This window comes from Lathamus discolor, chromosome 1 (genome assembly GCF_037157495.1).
Source record: "Lathamus discolor isolate bLatDis1 chromosome 1, bLatDis1.hap1, whole genome shotgun sequence".
In the NCBI taxonomy this organism is placed as follows: Eukaryota; Metazoa; Chordata; class Aves; order Psittaciformes; family Psittacidae; genus Lathamus; species Lathamus discolor.
Genome location: NC_088884.1, coordinates 31,256,981 through 31,277,073, shown reverse-complemented (window position 1 = coordinate 31,277,073; position 20,093 = coordinate 31,256,981). Strand labels below are relative to the sequence as shown.

General features: G+C 39.0%; 1 protein-coding gene across 3 annotated transcripts in view; it reads right to left on the bottom strand.

Annotated features, from left to right (window-relative positions):
- PHTF2 (putative homeodomain transcription factor 2) overlaps nt 1–20,093 on the bottom strand; it is a 68,956-nt gene that overhangs the window by 41,702 nt on the left and 7,161 nt on the right. For 2 of the 3 annotated variants that reach the window (XM_065666985.1, XM_065667003.1), the window contains exon 2: nt 11,330–11,406. In XM_065666985.1, the coding sequence (XP_065523057.1) occupies nt 11,330–11,374 (45 nt within the window). In that variant the 5' untranslated portion in view covers nt 11,375–11,406. Of the gene's footprint in view, nt 1–11,329; nt 11,407–18,779; nt 18,819–20,093 lie in introns of those variants that run through there. The other variant, XM_065666994.1, reaches the window with a different exon arrangement.

The window sequence follows — 20,093 nt, the reverse complement described above, 5'->3', positions numbered from 1 at the left end:
TCTTGGCTGGACTGGATCTAGGTAACCTTGTAAATGAACTGTGATAGGAGAGGAGAGCAAGATGACAGCCTCAGCCTCCTCGCATGACTTGTGTGAGTCAGAGGACTGGAACACCACAGGGGTTCCAGTCTCCGTACTGACAGAGAGCAGACCTACAGAAGCAACACTGATACAGTCTTTCAACTAACTTCAGAGAAAATAACACGCACATCTAGTGGAACCCATACCTTCAATTAACTTACTTTTGACACCACCTCCCTCTATGCTTCCCATTCCACTCCACCCACTTTTACAGCTACACTGTCTTTTAGCTTTATCTCTTAAGATTGCACAGCAACAAAACATATTTTGTTGCTGTTCAGGCTGGTAATCAACAGGATTACAGGGCAGGGAAAACTAAAGAATATCAGAAAACATCACTCTCCCACTGAAGCACTGATGAAACATGTTCTTAGTAGACCTAATCCCAAATTTGTTTACTCTCATTAAACTTCTAGTCTATTTATTCATGAAACTCTTCTAAACATCTGAGTTCTGCTTAAACTTAAGTTTTCAGTTAAAAATTGGAATACAAGGGACTTGTTCTCTCCCAGGCTCTAACCTCAGTACCATAGAAAACTCTGTGTATTTATAAGAGCAGAACCATTGAAAGGCTAAAGGTTGATCCTGCAAGCATGTATTAAAATCCTATCACTAACAGCAGGTTTGATGAGTTCCATCATTTTAAATAACCATCAATACAGGTAGCTATAATCAGCTTAAGAAATTACTGTGCACTTGTTTATACAAGAAAGCCACTCAATTACTGTCATATTTTGAAGAAGGATCACCTCAAGCTTCAGGAAATTCACGTGAGTTAGTGACAAGTCAGTATTTGAGACAATACATCCAAGCTCTGTAAGATGTTATCAAAGATCACCAGATTGCTTCGAACCCTGCACAAACAGTATTTCTAGATAATATTCAGTAGTGATATTTTTTTACTGTGTCAGTTTTAAAACCTTTCCATCCCAGTTCTACCCTGACCTATACACAGGTGTGCGCACACACTACTACACATCTTGAGTCTGATTCATACCACAGCCACTGAGCCTTTAAGTGCAAGAGAGAGAGAGGCACTTCCTGAGACACAGAGTCCCTTTACTTACTGCAGAGAGCTGATACAAGCAGCTTCATCTGGATGCCTGAGAGAGAGAGAGAAGAGCCCCTGCCATGGGAGCAAACCTGCTTAAATTCAACCTTACTGGGAGAGCATGGCTTCTTCATCCAGTTCACATACTGCAACAGACAGAAAAGGCCCAAGCACGAGTGTAGACACCATAAACATTGTTCTGATTTGCCCTTACTGTTTCAGCCTTCAGTGTTAAACCAGAAAATGTTAAAGCTCTGACGAAAAAAAAAAATCTATTTGCTTTTTCATAATAATAATAAGTACTTTGCACCTCTCTTTTGGAAAAAAATGTAGAGTGTGGAAAATAATTAGGGAGTCAGGCACTACACTGGGCAGAATAAAGCACTTGCTACAATTAAATTAATTAAACAAAAGGAAGTTTAAGAGCTAACTCCACCTGGATAACAGCCAGCAATTAAAAAGTCACTATCTTGAGTAACCACTCCACCCAGACATTTGTATCTGATTGTTCTGGCTTTTTCTCTAAGTACATTTTAAATGAAATTTCAGGCCTTCCTGGTTTTCCTGAAATTTATTGAAAAGAGCCCTAAGTGAGGTTTTTGTGCTGCATAATATTGTGTCCTTCCCGTCTCGCTTCCAGAAAAGATTTCTTTCTACAAAGACAGAAAAGGGGATGCAAGTCTGGCTCATTCTCGATTATGCAAGGAACAAATGCGGAAGGAAGCCTTTGTGCCAATAAAGCTGTAAAGCAAACTCTCTATTCCTGATTCCATTCATAGCTGAAACTGGTGTAGAGTTGAAACAGTCTTTTAAAAGAGCGCTCTTCTTTTAGACTAATAACTTACTGTTTGCTAAAGGAATTCTGGGAAAGAGATCGCAGAAGACATCTGGGGCAAGGAAGTTGAATGATCTCAAGTTTGACTTAGTTATGTTTTCCTACAAAAATTTATTCTCCCTCAAGGCTAGGTAGCAGCTTCCCCCAAAGGACAAGAAGTAAGGATTTTGCCATTCACATTTTTCTTTTAACACTGCCCCACAAAGCAATTCTTCCAGCAGGAGGTACAATGAGACAGCCAAACAACTCTAAGGGAGATGGTCTTTTAAAACTGTTTTATTAGCCCATTGGGTCTGGCCAATCTCCTCTGATCAACTTGATTAAAATCTGAGCACAGGGCTAGTAAGTAAAAGCATTCTGTTGCAAAGTAAAAAGAGTTAAAGGGATAACTACATAACTATAGAAATCAAGTACCATTACCACCTCTCACATTTTTTTCAATCTACCTAATATCATGTCTTTATGTTTTAAGAAAGCTTTAGAAGTACTTCAGGGTACAGGCATGCTCAGCACATCAAATTTAGATCTGATACTTGCTCTCCATCTGCATAAGCATCCCTGTATACTTCTATCCAACGTGTATCAGAAGCAAATCCATGAAAAACAAAGGTCGTTACAAAGTACCAGGCTGGAACACATTATTTCCCACATTAAACAAAAATAGGTAGAACTAGTGTTACTGAAACAAGGCAAGCAAGAAACATAGGCTTTTTTTTTATTATTTCTCTACCTTATGTCAGGAAATTATATTTAGAGTTTGTGAAATGTATTCATTAAAAAACATGTGAGTTCTTGCAGAATTCATTGGAAAGTGTTTTTCATTGACAACAACCTAAATTATAACACATAATAATGACCACAGAAGCTAAACACCTGTGTGAATTCAATTCAAGAATGTAATTCCTGAATGAATGAGAGAATGTAAGCTAATACTAGCAGACCTTCCCAGTTTTAAATAATTGAGAGCACAGGCAATTGCCTCTTCAAAGAGTTTTGATTTATAAGTATTTGCATGTAAATTATGTTTCATGTAAATTTAAGTATTCAGTTGTCAAATATTTGCATGTAGGCTCTAGCTCTTGGCTATTCATGCTATCCTTTACAATTGTACATACCTGCAGGACACTGAAAAGAAGTCTAACACCTAGCAGTGCCAAAGAAATGAAGCTCTAAAGGCAAATAAAATGAAGCAATAACCTTCTGGAGATAAAATCATACATGCTTCCAAGCTGAAGAATTTAAATACACATAACAGTTGATCAAAGCAAGCTTTCCCTCTGTATGTGACTGTCCCTAGGGCTGCTCCGCAGGTGCTCAAGCTTCCGATGCCTAGAACTGTTAGTTCAACATGAAGACCCCAATCAACCCAAGCTATATAATCCTGAACCCACGAACTCTACCTGGAGTCTCATCCATTACAGCTGCAAATTGTGCAGTATTCTTTAAATGAAATTTAAAGTACAAAATACACGGGTGCAAAAATGACTCAATTTTTAAGTATACAACAATAAATAATGCTTTAAAATCTGTTCACAACTTAGTGGAGAACTGTGTGCACAAAAGCTTGTCACTGATTCTTTCAATCTATCAGCCCAGACTACAACTGGCCATGAAACTGTTGGGTTTTTTTTTTTTAGCAAACTACACAATATATCCCAATTTTAACCTGATTTATCACATAAATTTATTCTAATTTAGTTTATAAAATATCTTATCAAATAGGATCTGAAATTTGTCAGAAAATTAATTAAAAAAATCTCTGTTGAACTTTAAATAATTTGTTAATTCAAGTTAGATACAAGCCGATCTTATAATTTCTGAATGTAATTTTCACCACCAAGCATCAGTAACAGAACCCTGTAGTAGGAAACTTCTCAGTAATATGTTACAGATACAAAAACCTGTGTTATGACCTCCCTGTGGCAGAACTAAACATTCTTTGATACGCATTTAGTTTAAATCATGAATCCCAGGCTTCCCCAATGCTCTGCCAAGTCTATCCAAACCAGCTACCTCTAAGAAATGTTCAGTTCTCAAGACACTATGCCTCAATAAAGAAGATTAAAGGAATTCTATTCCTTTATGTACTTGCAGAATCAACAACTATTCTTCAAGCAGCTATTACATTTTTTAGTATTTAAGGGATTACATGCAGACTGAAAACTCTGCCAGTCTTCTTTCACAATGGAAAAGTGAGGGCTTAGCGTCCTAAATTAACCAAGCATGATACACTATCAAACAGGTTTTCTAGGAGGAAAAAAAAAAAAATGTTTCTTCACAAGTCATTAATTGCTCAAAAAAACTATTAACTTTTATGTGACTTGACATGGGATATGAAGCTATACAATTACACATTGGACAACAATAAACTTACCTGAGAAAGCCAGCTCTTTACTGAAAGATTAAATGAATCTGCACTTAAAAAAGCTCTCAGACTCCTCGTAATGTTTTATGCATTTAAGAGATATGGGCACGTCTTGAAATTACCTAAAATAACAGCACTTACTCCTTCCAAATCAAATACCTCAGAACAGAAACCACTTGATCACATTTCTTTCTGTATCTAAAATTTGTTTGGCACCTGTACAGTTTGGTTTTATAACACTGACAGCAATTAGCCGAAGTAAAAAGTTAAGCTATTGAAAACACAGCCTATTTCGATTCCAGATAAAGCCCACTGCAAAGGTTTTCTGCACCACATAATATCTCTCCCCAGTGTCTTTCTCCTAACAAGCCATATATGCATCAAGATTGAATTTGAGCTTTGTGAATGACACTGATATTCACTTTAAGCTAATGTAGTGATGGTATCAACCTGTAGCCCAATACTCACAAGGCCTTCTGATTCTAATGGAATCGATCAATATTTCAGGAGACATTTAAAATTTATGACCAAGCAGACTAGCAAAGATTATAATCCTAAAAATACATAGTATTTCCTGCTGGATCTTAAAACTTTAATGTGTATCAATAATGAAACCTGCACGCTAAGCTTTGCTCTCTGAAGCCTCTAAACACTTTTACAAGCAACATCACAATAGTAATACAAAATCCAAAAGATACATAATACAGAGTTTGGTAAACAGAAAACAAAGTTGCTTCCTTGGACTGTCTACCAATGAAATTGAGAGTTTAACACATTATTAAAATACTTAGTGTTAAAATATTAGCTTTATTAACTGTTACAGTCCAATAGTCTTCATAAAAGTGGATGATATTATGTATCAATTGTATTATAAAGATGCTGATAAATAATTTCTATACATGTAATATTATTAACTTAAAATATTTTTAAATGCTTCATATTTAACTCATGTTTAAGTACACAATCTAAAATCCTGGACAAGTAATTTTTCATTTTCTCAAAATTCGGAATAGGATTAACAGAGGTTATTTTAAACCCCATTTTATTTCTTACATGAGGCGATCCCTGTTGCAGCAAAGGCAATAACCTAGTAGCTCAGCAGCATTAATTACCTCTGTTGGAGTACTTTTGTACTGTTAGGGTGATTTTTTTTCTTCAGGATGTTTTCATTGTCAATGGCAGTGGGTTTTTTGCCAGTTGTCTGTGGTAGAATGTGGATCAGACAAACTAAGCTAAGGCAAACTTAGCTAATAAACCACAGACAGAAATCACTATATAATACTTGTACTCTGTCTGCTCAGTTTAGTAACAGTTTAGTAACTTTTAGTCAAATGGAGAAGGACAATGGAGGGATTGCAGCTGCATATCCTACAGTGCACAGCTTTGGATTTATCACTGCTCAACTGTTATCCTTGTTTACTAAAAGATTCTGGGATTCCCCTCCTTTTTCCCTGTTTGGCCCCAAGGGAGAGCTGAAACCAACTATTTAGAGTAATATGAAGCAATTCAGAACTTCTAAGAGTTACTTACTCTTAACTGTTTGAATTGCCGACTAATGGCCTGCTTAAATTCTGGCAATAACTGCAACAGCACTAGACTCACAGCCATTTCACTGAACAATAATTTTACTAGAGCTTACTTCAAAGATACCACCCCTTTCAGAGTACAATAATACATAATTAAACAGTTATCAACTATATATTTATAGTTCCTGTATCATTCTTTACAGATTAATTCTTAGTAACATCAGTAAGCCCTACTTAATTGCCTGAGTGCTGGTTTACAGATTTTAGTATATCTACAAAAAACACAAACCATCTCTTTTCATCACACAATTAAACATAAAGGAAAATTGTATATATAAGAACAAGAGAGTACAGGAATAACCATCACCTACACTAAGCCATTTCCTACTGAGATGAACTGAACACTAGGGGTAACTTCAGGTACCATTTCTTTAGCTTAAGTGGACTGTAGAGCAAAACCTAAAAAGAAGCCCAACTGAATGAGATTCCATCTCTGTCATTAACATCATTAAGCACAGTCCTTTAGGATAACATTTACACGACCTTAGTTTGAAATTTGAAGACATCACAGAATCACACAGGTTGGAACCTCTGGGGGTCATCTAACCCAACCTCCTGTGCAAAGCAGGTCCAGTTACCACAGGTTGTTCAAAGACTTACCCAACAGAGATCCAAATATCTCTGAAGACTGGACATTTCACAACCTTTCTGGGGTCCTGTCTCAACGCTTGGCAAACCTCACATTAAACATCTTTATTCTTATATCCAACCAGAATTTCACACATTTCAACTTGTGGTTATTGTCTCTCATGCAATCCCTCTGCATCTCTGAGGAGAGCGTGACTCCATCCTCTCCATGGCCTCCAAAGCAGCAGACGCTAAAGCAGTAAACTCCCCCCTTTGCCATGTCTTTGTAAGACTAAGCAAACCAAGATCTCTCAGACTTTTTGTACATCACAGCCCAGTTACTCTCCAAGTGTTAAGGATTTAACACCTCTGCGACACTATTTTTTACACAATTATATATATGCACAAAACAAAGCAGCTTCAAGACATAACTGGGTAAAGGAAACCACTCTGACAGCCTCATTCCCTGAAGACCACTGAAAATCCAGCAATTTTACCAGCATTGCAACTGGGATTTTAAAACAGCACTGCCCTTACACCCCCGATCATTTCCACTTCCCATGGCACACTTTCTTTGTGCATTCATCTGGGTGGCAAAAGATAAATCAGATCACTCAGGAACAGGAAACAAAATGGAAGGTTATAGTTTCACAAGGCATAATGAAACAATTAAAGAATCAGAGAATCTCTCTCAAGACAGGGATTTGAGCTCTTTGCTCTGTCCCTTCACCTATTACATAGGTTCAGCTCCTTAGTCTTAGTTATAACTGGAGTAATTGGTGGAATTTGTCAGGGGACAAGTGCCAGAAAATCTGTGGGAAGGCAAAGCAAGCATACAGCCAACAGCCAGACAAGATTGAAGCCTGTTCCATTCAGCCACAGAGTCAATTTTTGAGTGACCTTCCCACACAAGATTCAGAAACTTGAGTTTTGTCTCACCAAAATGAGCTGCTGAAGGCAATCTCCAGTGATTAGTCAGATGACAACTTCAGTACCAATCCCAGCACTACATGGGAGAAAACTCTTATAAATAGACTTCTTTTTTAGCTCCTCAGTGCGTTCACAAATAGCCAGCTCCAGCACTTGGTCAAGTTTTAGCAGTTGAAGGCAGACCTTTTTGAACTGATACAGTTTCAGCATCCAAAGTTTTAGGTAATAGAGCCATACAGCCCAGTCACTTGACAACAGCTGCATTTGGTGCCAGGGTCACCAATGCATCACGTGAACACAGCACCAAGAGGAAATCAGGTGATTTCTGGGAATAACATAATTTTTGTGTTGTTTCCTCCTTTACTAACTTGGCAAGTATAATCTCGGACTAATAAGTTGTAAAACACTGAATATTACAGATCTTAAAGCAACGTAATTAGAACTCTGATTCAGTCCTTTAAAGCCGCTAGAGAGAAAACATCTCATTTGTTTTACTGTGCCCTTTAACAGCCATACCCAAGGGACACCCAAAACAGCTGAAAGCTGCTTTGGCAAAGTTAACTGATGCACGGTCAGGTGGCAGGATATGAGTTCAATTCATTAAATTCCATTCTGTCTTCCCCTGTAACCATCCCCAAGAGAAAGAAAGCCATAATTACTTCCTGCAATATTATCAACATATTTGTATAAAGTTCCCCATATTGGCAGCAAGGGTTGAAAACTGGAAATCAGAAAGTTGTTAAGGTAAAGTTACATATAGCCCCTAAACTGGAGGCCTGGAGAAAAGGAGGCTCAGGGAAGACCTTATCACACTCTACAACTGCCTGAAAGGAGATCGTAGTGAGGTGGAGGTCAGTCTCTTCTCCCACCACAAGCGACAGGACATGAGGAAACGGCCTCAAGCTGCACCAGGGGAGGTTTAGATTGGGTATTAGGAAAAAATTCTTTACCAAAAGGGTTGCCAAGCATTGGAACAGACTGCTCAGGGAAGTGGTGGAATCACCACCACAGAGGTATTTAGAAGACTTGTAGAGGTAGCACTCACGGACATGGTTTAGTGGTGGGCTTGGCAATGCTGGGTTAATGGTTGGACTTGATCTTCAAGGTCTTTTCCAATCTCAATGATTCTATGATTCTTTGATTCTATACTAACTAATAAAGTGCATACATGTGAATGTTAGCTCAGTAGCTGTCTGGGACCAAAGTAATGAACCATTCCAGAGAACAATGCAGACAACCCTACCACACCCCTTTATTGCAAGAACCAGTGCAGCACAAAGTGTTGAAAACAACCTGGACAAACCCTGTCTGACACGCAAGTGCCTCAGCAGTGCGCTTCCCAGAGAGCCCAGGAACACAGCAAAGGTTTTCTTTCCACAGAGCCAACCTGTATCTGTTCAGATTTCACGCCTTACAAGAGTATTCGTACCAGCTATGAAAGGCAAGCTATTGCTGGAAGCAGTAAAGCTATGTCCATGCAGTCTTGTATCTCAGATAACAAGCTGGCATAATACACTATCTGAAATCTTAAAACCCAACTTAAAGCAACTAAGAATTTATTACTGTGTGTTTACAAGACAGTAATTGAGAACTCCCATGCACTAAAAGAAAAGTCTATTGCAACAACAAAAAACAAGCTTACATAATAAAAGGTCTGACCTTTCAAACAATTAAGTGCATTACTAAATCGTCCTCGTGTGAGGAGCTCAATTTCAGACAATAGCATGAGTCATATGAGTAAACTTGGTGTCTGGAAAATTTGCATAAAGTAGGGTTGGAAGAGCTCAATTGCTTAACTCTCTCCACTAACGAAATACAAAAATGCCTTACTTATGAGAAACCAAAAGATTTCTGAAACTCGGTACAGACATGAAAAAAAATACATCAAAAAATATATATTAAAAATTATATTAAAATTGAAACCAAAGGAACACAAGAAGCAAGGTATCTGCTCAGTAGCTCTCATACAGCCTCCACCTACTCAAATATATTTTTCTTCTTTATGTATGACTACAAATATCAGAAGAAGCTCTTCATGTCCTTTTTCAAGGCACTCATACACCAGTTCAGTCATCTGAAAATGCCTCCCCCAAAGTAACACTTTATTTTCCTGATTGTATCATATATGCAAGTCATACCAATTGATGAGTACTGACCACAATCCTGGTTCTCCCTTGCCCTTGAAACAATGTTTTACTGCTAGAACATGCTAAACTTTCATCCCTCCCCATTTTCAATTTCAGTTACTGTTGTCGGCAACCAGCAGATCTAGAAAGCAAAGTAAGCGGGACAACACTGAAATAAATATTTTAAGCAGAAAGCAACCACCATTCATAGAGTTTTGCCATCATAAGCAATCATCATATAATAGAAATAGAAAGGAACTAAAAGATGTCTGGTACCCACTAGCACAGCACTTCCTGTTCCCCAATTTGAAATCTTTGGTGCAAACAACAAATCCATAGGGGGAAAAAAATACTGTGCTAAGTAAGAGATTTGAATAAATAAATAAACAAACAAGCAAGGACATGGCTGAAAGAGCCTTAAGTGCTCCCAGGAACAGATCACAGACCACACTACAAAGTTACCAGGTCAATCCAGGAGAACCTTCAGTAAGTGGGACCTAAGAAATAACAATCTAATATGCACAAGATGCAATACTCCTGCAGCGCAGCCATTTGTCCCAAAATAAAACCGCACTTGCACATACGGAAAGAAGAAAACCCTGCTCATTTGCCAGACCCCAGTCCACATGTGGATTGCTATTAGATTTTGTTCCCTTCATGGAAAACACTGAAATCTGGTCTACACAAGATCTTATCCCTTCTGAAGACAGCCCAGTCTCTCATGAAGTAGCACGAGTCACTTCATCCCAACTGCTTGCCATAAAGGCAGCATGCTGTTTCTGGCCAAGCAGACCTCTGTAAAAGGCTACAGAGACTTGTGGCAGAAATATTGTTGCTATGAACAAGATAAATGGAAACGTGTATGATATCACTTGAAAAGGCAAGAGAACAAGGGTTAAAAGAATGACCTGTACTGATAATGAGTAATCCTGTTAAGAGCAGTGTCCTGGGAAAAGTAAAATTGAGGAATGGGTTGTTTATATCCAGACCAGAGGGCCTGCCCTCTGAAAGATCACAGCACAGTGACTCATCAGCAGGTCCTGCCTCCCTAACATCAGTAGGATGGGAAGCTGGAGCGCATCACACATGGCATTCCTTTTCCTGCATGACTGTCAGGAATAAAGACATGTATTTATTTAAAAAATTAAACAAAATAAATGAAAATCACACCTTACAGCTTGATAAAGAAGCATGTCTCAAAAATTAGCAAAGTTTTCAGCTTTTAAAAAGCAATTTAACTGAAGAACCCAACTGGCACACTAATGTCAAGTGGAGATTATGATTTGAAATTGTCAAAATAATAAATCAGAAAGAGACATCAACATTTCTATGTGCAGGCAATACTGTAATTATCATTTTCTTTGTCTAATTAACTTCTAGAAAGCCCCAGCCTATCTCTTTTGGGTATGGATTACACAGTTCCTTGTTACTGACAGAAAATGCACTTCAATTCTCACTTTCTACTTAAATACAAGGATTCAGTGATGTGTTACACAAACAAATCCTCCTGTGCATTAATTAACATTCTACTGAGAATGAGAATTTTCTTTCCTTTTCCTCACACTACAAGCAGCCAAGGGAGTGAGGAGTTTTCAACACAGACCAGAAACTATTCCCTTTCATTAGAAATGGTCACTTAATATTGAGTTATTTCTGGACGGAAAGTTTCGAGCTACTCACTCACACACAACACTACCCTGTAAGCAGTATATTTATTATACTGTACACATAGAACACAGTAAGCCGACTTTTTTTTAAAGCCACCATAAAAACAAACAGCAAGCTTACCTTCTTCTGGTACCAAACTATAGCATCAGTTACTTTGGACGCCATTTATTCCACCAAATTCACACGGTCATTTTAAGCTGTTAACAGAAAAAGACAGAACTTTACTTTCATCTTCCCCACAAAGGCTGACAGGGAATGTAGAAACACTCCTGTTACTTGCAAAGTGCTGAACAGCTATGTTTACTACATATACACCTTGCCTCATTGCCGCTTTAGTAAGTTTGGAGTTTCTCTTCTAAGAAAACAAACTACAAATCTGCTGCTACATCCAAAGGCTTGGGTTTGTCCATCCTTCCCAGTAAAACACAAGTGGCACCGACATGGTCTGTTATAGCCTCATGACAACCTCACGAGGCTTCTGCAGCACATTTGTTTGATAAATTAAGCCATCTATAGTTATTACCACAGCCCAGTATTCTGAATAGGAATAACTGTGTTATAAAATGCAAGAAAATGCCATACATACTAGTCAATACATTTTGAAGTTAAAAAACCCAACCAAACAAAAAACCAGTGCCAGAACTCCGTAATTATAAATACATTAATAAAAAGAGTGGACTCAAACCAAGTCAAAAGGAGAAAAACAAACAAGGGAGAGTGGCAAGTCTGTTATAATGGCAGCAAATAACAGTAGGATTAGTTAACCTTTGATGTCGCGGCCATTAGTTTCAATGTGAAAAAAAACCCACAGCTTTCAGCCTAGATAAAACATTCCTACCCTGAAGATTAATTTTAAGTTCTCTTTCATGTCATCAGTCAACCACAGTTAGTTCAGAAAAAAATCAAAAAGAGACAATAATGAAAAGATATATAAAAAAGCCTTTAGATTCAGATTCATTACCTCTCTACAGAATTGCATGGATTCTCTCTTACTGGCTATTCTGGAAAATTAAGTTTAGGTGAGAATTATAGAATCCTTTCCAGATATTTTACTATAATATGCAAGCCCTTTCAGATATGAATGTACTAACATTAAACCTAACTCAAATATTACACAGATTACTCAAATATTAACATACCGCAGTTAAATGAGTACAGTGCCTACATTTCAAACTTATTTAAGGTAAGAAGCAGCCAGTGGAAGAAAGGAAGGAAGAAGGAATTAAAAAAAGCCTTGTTAAGCTATTCTGCCAAAAGATCTGAGTACTTCTGTGTTTAATAACCTTTCCTCTCATTGATTCCCTCCAAAACTATGAGGATGTAAACAAATACGCCACACTCAAGCCCAGCTAAAAAAAGGTCAATGGGGCACACTCCACTACATGTGACCTTTGAACACTAGCTGGTAAAAGATCACGTTTTCAGCTCCACCTAATATTCAGCATCCTTCCTATGTTTACAAACAGGTTAGGAATGTTGGTTTTACATAAACGCACCCAAGTACTTGACATGCAAGAGAACTCCTGCGTTATTCTGTAAAGCTAGAAATTCCTTACAAATTTTGCAAAACGCTCTGAGAAAGTTATCGTAAGTAACTTCAAAGTATTAAACAAGGTTCCCAAGCATACTACCTGAATGATTGCAGGATCATGTGTAACTGGTAAAAATCACACATGAATCACCACAAGACCTCCTCTTCTTTGCACACACAGTTTCACAGAGTCATAGAGCGGCTAAGGTTGGCAGGGACCTCTGGAAATTGTGTGGTCCAACCCCCTTAGCTCAAGCAGGCCCACCTCAATCACACCGCCCAGGACTATGTCCAGTTGGTTTCTGGATATCTTCAAGGATGGAGACTCTACAACTGCCCTGGGCAATCTGTGGTAATGCTCGGTCACCCTCACAGTGAAAAGGTGTTTCCTGATGTTCAGATGGCACCTCCTGTGCTTCACTGTCTGCCCATTGACCCTGGTCCTGTCCCTGGGCACCACCAAGAAGAGCCTGTCTCTGACCTCATTGCACCCTCCCTTCAGGTATCTATTTACATTGATAAGATCCCCCTGAGCCTTCTCCTCCCCAGGCTGAACAGTCCCAGCTCTCTCAGCCTTCCTTCACAGGAGAGATGCTCCAGTCCCTTCACCATCTCTGTGGCCCTCCGCTGGACTCTCTCCAGTATGGCCAAGTCTCTGTCATACTGGGGAGCCCAGAACTGGCCCCAGCACTCAGGCACGGCCTCGCCAGTGGGAAGGAAGAGTGGTAGCTTAGCCCCCAAACACCGAACTTTTTTCTCTTAGAAAAATAAAAAATGTAATTAAAAGGTATATTTCTGATAAAATACCAAACTTATAACATTATCAGTATCAACATTATTACACCTTCTATTTTGTCTTTAAAGGAATTATTAATCTGTAGGGAGTTTTTATGATGAAATATTAAAGGTGATCCTTATCTTTCTCTTTCTTTTAAAGACATTTGTTCACAGCTCTTGCATAGATAAGAAAGGTAAAGAAAAAAGATAATGGCAAAGATAGACTGGAAACTAAAACTGCAATAGATGAAAATAAAAGCATTAAAATAGCTTGTGACACTTTATTATACATTGCTCACCACCAAAAATTTCATTTAAAGCAAAGAAGCAGAGATTACCTGACCATAACAGCTGACTGTATGAAAATCACAAACACCCCCTTCACAAAAGCCCTATCACCACTGCCATCTTCCAAGACATTTCTTGGAAAGAGATGACCCTCCAGAGGACTCAGTTCTGCACTGACACCTGTTTATTCAGTCTTCCCTGACGCAGGTATGGATGTACTCCTATTTACCCGTGCATTACTTTAAAGACACCGTATTTAATAAGTTTGGATACATGTCATACACTATAGTTCAAAGCTTCAATGAACAGACTGATTTTATATCAGCTCCTGAGGATTTCTAAGAAAAATAATGCCATACGTTTTCATGCTGCACAACAAGAAAAATCTAATACCCAAAAGAAACTAATATTTCTAACAGTGCAACTCCAATATCTTTTATACAACTTCAGATGAAACTATAACACAATAGAAAGAAATGTCTCCGAGAGAGCTTAGACAGTCATTAACAAGTTTTAGAAACACCAGGACATTGACTTTCGGTGCAACTGAGCAAACACACACTGCAATTTTTCCACTGTTGATAATATCATTGTGTAAGCCACATCAAGTCAGTCAAAGCTGGCAGCCATGACTGTGTCAACATCTGTAATTGTTTCTGACCTATTTGTTTCTGATAATAGCAGCAGTTTTTCTAAGAGCAACTATCAATCACAAAGAATTCATTGGCACAATATTTCTATTACATAAAGCATGGAGCTCAAAAGGGACTTTGATATAACTTGGCGCACTGCATAGATTGGTTACCCTTCCTTCTCACCAATACAAAGCTTAAAACACAATTTGATTTCTTGTTTGAAAACCTGTTTAAGTAAATTTAAAATCATTTGCTAAACTGGACTATAGACTCAAAGCAACAGAAAGGCCTCAGCCACACACAGCCTTCACACACCTACACCACAGTCACAGACAGAGCAGTGCCAATGTAGGAAGGATGTCACACGGACTGTCATCACAACTGCACACCTCGCCTTCCCCCCCTTGGTGAAGTCATCTCAGAGAATCGTTAACCCCTTCCCATTTCTCTTAATGAAACACGTATGTCCTACAATATATCAGCTTCCTACCACCATAATTACAAGAGGAGGAAAAGGTTGGAGAAACTCATTACTAGCCATAAAGAACTAACTGTTGAACCTGCAGAGAAAACTTTCCCTCAACAGCCACAGCAACGTGATCTCTTTCTCCCCAGGGTCAATGATTTTTCAGGAAACCAACACTAACTCATGGATCAAAGACTCCCACCTGTGTCAAATATGGCTAAAATTGGACAAGCCATTTTAAAGGCAGCAACTTTTCTGCAGCAGTTCTCCAATTCACTCAAACACCCTTTGCCTCCAGAAATGATCACATCACAAAACTATAAACCAAGTATAATGAAGTAGTTCTATTAATAATTCATTTTATTTCTATCAACAAAACTGTTTTTTAGATTACCCATGGTTTTTGTGGTTTTAAGCAACTCTCTACACCAAGTCTTCCACAGAGTCTATTTTGGTGGTGGTTTAGAGCATATTTGCATACACATTTGCATGCACAAATGTAAAGATGGTGTTTACAAAAGTAAATACAACAAAATGTCTTAAAAGACTTAACAGAGTTTGGTATGCCAAGTTAAAATATCTCTACAAGGAAATATCACATACTTTCTTCAAGAGATATACAACAGTTTCTGAGACAGCACTAAAAAGAAAGGCAAAAAGCTTTGTTTAATCATTTCTGGACAGTGCTCCTGCTTGCAGGGGCTGCAAACTTGTCCGTGGATTGTTGTTTTGGGTTATGTTTAGTTTTATAGGGGTTGTTGGCTCTGGCTTGGTTGGGGTTTAAGGTCTGGTTATTAGGGGGGCAATGGGGCAGGGGACAAACAGTATAATAAGCTTGATACACTTGGCCTGAAGCTGACTTACCTGGATGAGAAGTGGATGGTAACAATTCAAGGCACTTAAGCCCTGGCTCTTACTCTGCATCTGCCCACAGCTCACCAAACACCCGGGCAGGTGACTAAGTACCACAACAATTTCAGAACTCTGCACATTCATTACAAGTTAATATGCTGCTCAGCTGACAGTTTGTACTGATGGTGATCCTGAAGCCAGATGGTACAACTGAGCTGTAAGGCACATCAGCACCAAACGAGTACATGAACAAGTAAAAACAGCTGATACACATCCACAGAGCACTGTCTATTCTTCCTCCCACCCTCTCCAGATCCAGCCATTTGTTTCGTGTTCTGTGTCAAATATCTGCATTTGGGACTGGGACCAGGTTTTGCACTCAGTTGTACACAATGTCCTGTGCAGAGTAGCTACAGCAAGATTAACTTAATCCTAACTAGTTGGAGACTTCAGAGCAACACAAAAAATACTTCCAACTTCAGAGATTAGACAGAACATCCAGATGTAAAAGCTTGATCACAGCATCTCTGTGACATTCAACAGAGCTGTTCATAACATTTCCATCAAACTCACAGTTAATACTACAAATAACAAGCAATGTTTTTTGATCAAAACTTCATTGCTTCCTTAAAGCTAAAAAACAGACGACTGCCTGGTTTTGATGATCCCTATTCAGAAGTGGGGTTTCTTAGCTATTTCCTTTCCATTTCAGAGCATGATCATTTTCCATTTTTAAGTACACTACACCTTGCAATCAAATAAGTAGGTTTTTCAAAAGCCACAGCAATCTATACTTAGATGTCTATATTCAGGTAGTTAGACGCTCAGTCAAGCAGTGCAGTGCTTATTGTGTAAGACAGGATTAGATACTACACTACAGATCTAAATAAATTTGAAGTATATTTAAAAATTATACTCATATCCACAGGGTTTTGGCAATCCAAGTCAGACCTAAATATGTACATTTCTAAATGACAGTCTATGGAAAATAAAATCCATCCCAAACTCTGACAGAAGCTCAGAATAAAACTAGATTCCTCACAGAGATAAAACGTGCCAATTTCTGGAAGAATATACAAGTCTAAGCAGTATCAATCCACAAAAGGACATAATCAGAAATACAACACTCACAAGGAAGCAGAGACAAATAGCTGTTTTCCTTGCCTATAAACACTGTGAATCACTAAGTATTTCAAGGAAGCTATTTCCTTTGTAACAGCCCTAACCTGAATGGTCAGGATACCATCCAGCTGCTGAGTCAGGACTTGAATGTCCTTCTCGACTCATTATGACCATGGTCACTGATGAAGCTGGCCTGCTCACTAGACGCCATTAGGAGTAAAATTGCAGAGCTGTGGCATTTACCTCAAATGCATTTTTAAAACACCACTGATTGTTATTACTGCTAAGAGAAGTTCTTCTTCTGAAGGTGAATTAAAGGCAGTCTTAAAAAGTTACTACATAAAGCCATGAGAATGCTAGAACTTGGTTTCAACTGCTTTCCACAATAGAAGTGTTTTTCCATCATGTTATGCTGTCCATATTACAGTTTCACAATCACAGGCACAATTTCACTAAGATTCCCTGATATGAAGAGTAAGAGACAACGAATCAGAAGAATAAAGCCTATGGCCTCAAATTACTAATTTTGTATCAACATTTGTATCACACAAACTCAAATTACTTAGAGCAAAACATTACAACTACTGATGCACACCTAGACAATTATGATGAAAAACCCGTCCCTTTCCAGGTTCAACATCAAAATAGCAGTTAACATGATCATCCAATTCTTGACATTATTTGATATTCCAAGTTAATTTTCAACGAGCCAAATAAACAGCTTAGTCATATTAGGCATCCACTGTTGATTGAAAAGCTGCTTCCGGCACAACAAAAGCAGGCAACGCAGGTATCAATGTAATGTGGATACACCACTAGAATTGGCAAGGTGTCATCCTTCCTACCCTCAAATTCATGGGACTTCTGCAACTGCCATCAGGAACACGATTAAACCCTTGAAGCAATGTCTGAAAAGCCACACTGTTTTCGTGTGCACTACAAATGGGCCATGAAACCTCCATTTCTTTTTGTAAAGGGTACATCAAATGCTATATAATGCATTCAGACTTCTGTTTATGTACTTCATGCATGGCTGCTCTCAAAACAGCATTTCAGAACTGCAAACTGTATACAAGCAAATGAGAAACTTTGTCACTCCCAGGTTCACGCCTTCCAGTGGAAGTTTTATTGTGTTCTTTTCAGCTAGCCTTAAGGAAAGCTGAAGCAGCAAAAGGGAAGGAAAAAATAAAACAACATAAAGAAATCAAGCACTGCAAACCTAAGGATCATATCCAGCAGCCAGCATGAGCACTGCTCTTGCTGTCATGCCAGCCAAGGCCCCCCAAGTTGTTGCCTTGTAATCCAAGGTCATGATAGTTTATAAGAAGGAATTAACATACTTGCTTTCCCAAACAAACAGAACGATAGTTTGTAACTAAAAGGAATTAACATACTTACTATCCCCAAACAACAACTGCTAAATTTGGATGCCAGCATTCCTAAGGCATTGCTTATGGAAGAGAATACATTTTCAAACTTTGCTCTTCCCTGGATCTAAAAAAAAACCCAAAATACCCAAAACCCACAATCCCCCTGAAACTGGTAAAAGAATCCACCATTTAACTTCCCTTAATGCCTCTCTTGGGGAGTTTTGTTGTTTGTTTGAGGAGTTTATCAGGCCAACAACAGAAACAATGAAATATGAACCAGTCCCTATTCTGGCTGCTGCATATCATGCCTTGTTCTTCATAAACACAGCCATACCAAACATGACATACCATGACACAAACATATTGGCAGCATGTCCATGCCCGCCTGTGCCTCCACTAAGACATCAGTTACAGAAAAACGGATACTTTCTCAGGCATCTCTCTTTTGCCCACAGACTATGGTATCTGATACTGCTTCTGCCACTGCATATTTATTCTTCCTTATAAGCTCTTGCCCTTTACCACTTACCATCCCAAGCAGGAAGCTCTCAGTTGCAGCTGCAGCACTGAGCACGCAGTGAGAGACAGTTTGCAGATTCAGATGGGAAGTAGGCTCTGTTAACCATCTTCATCCCCACAGCAAAAACACCAAGACCTGAAGAACGAACTAGCAAGGAAGCACCACAAAAAGTAACTGTCTCCCAGGAATACTTGTTTTTGCCAGTGAATTACACAATCGTCCGAAAGAGTAGCAAGATGTTGAGGATCAGGATTTCTCAGGTTTATTTCCGGTTCTGGGAAAAGAACACTGCGTGCAGTGGCTGGGACTGCTGTTGCCATTTCTGGAATCCATGCCCTCAGCCTTGAGGACTGTGCAAATTTCCTAATTTTGTTACGTAACTGGTTTCCGTTCATGGCACCATCTGAAGTGACATGACATGGTTTCACACATACTTGTAAAAACAGGGGGGAAGGACTCCGTACTGAGGAGTCCAGGATTCCATTTTCTCATCATTTACTCCTGCTGCAGTGTTTATTAATTAGCAAAAAGCTCCTAATATTTAAACATATTCTAATGTTTAATGAAATGGAAAAAAAATCCAAGCCCTTAAAGGAGACTGTAATCAAGTTAAGTTTGCCTCTTATCTTCTATGAGAGATGTTAGTTTCAAAGTCCCCATCAGTCCAAACACAGTGATTGCTGCTGGCACACTGGATCTACAAGGCAAGATATCTCTGAAAATTATGCATCTTTAAAATAATTAAATAAAACACAATATATGGCTGGTCTCAAGTTCTGCTCTTTTTAATTCCTGTTGTTGGCACTGAAAACTACACCCACACATACATATTGGGGGTGTCGGTCAATGAGAAACAGTGTGCGCTCGCAGGCCAGAAAGCCAACCGTATCCTGGGCTGCATCAAAAGGAGCGTGACCAGCAGGTCAAAGGAGGTGATCCTGCCCCTCTACTCTGCTCTTGTGAGACCTCACCTGGAGTATTGTGTGCAGTTCTGGTGTCCTCAACATAAAAAGGACATGGAACTGCTGGAAAAAGTCCAGAGGAGGCCACGAGGATGATCAGGGGACTGGAGCACCTCCCGTATGAAGACAGGCTGAGGAAGTTGGGTCTGTTCAGCCTGGAGAAGAGAAGGCTCTGTGGAGACCTCAGAGCAGCCTTTCAGTATCTGAAGGGGGCCTACAAGGATGCTTGGGAGGGACTCTTCATCAGGGACGGTGGTGACAGGACAAGGGGTAACGGGTTAAAACTTAAACAGGGGAAGTTTAGATTGGATATAAGGAGGAAGTTCTTTACTGTGAGGGTGGTGAGGCACTGGAACGGGTT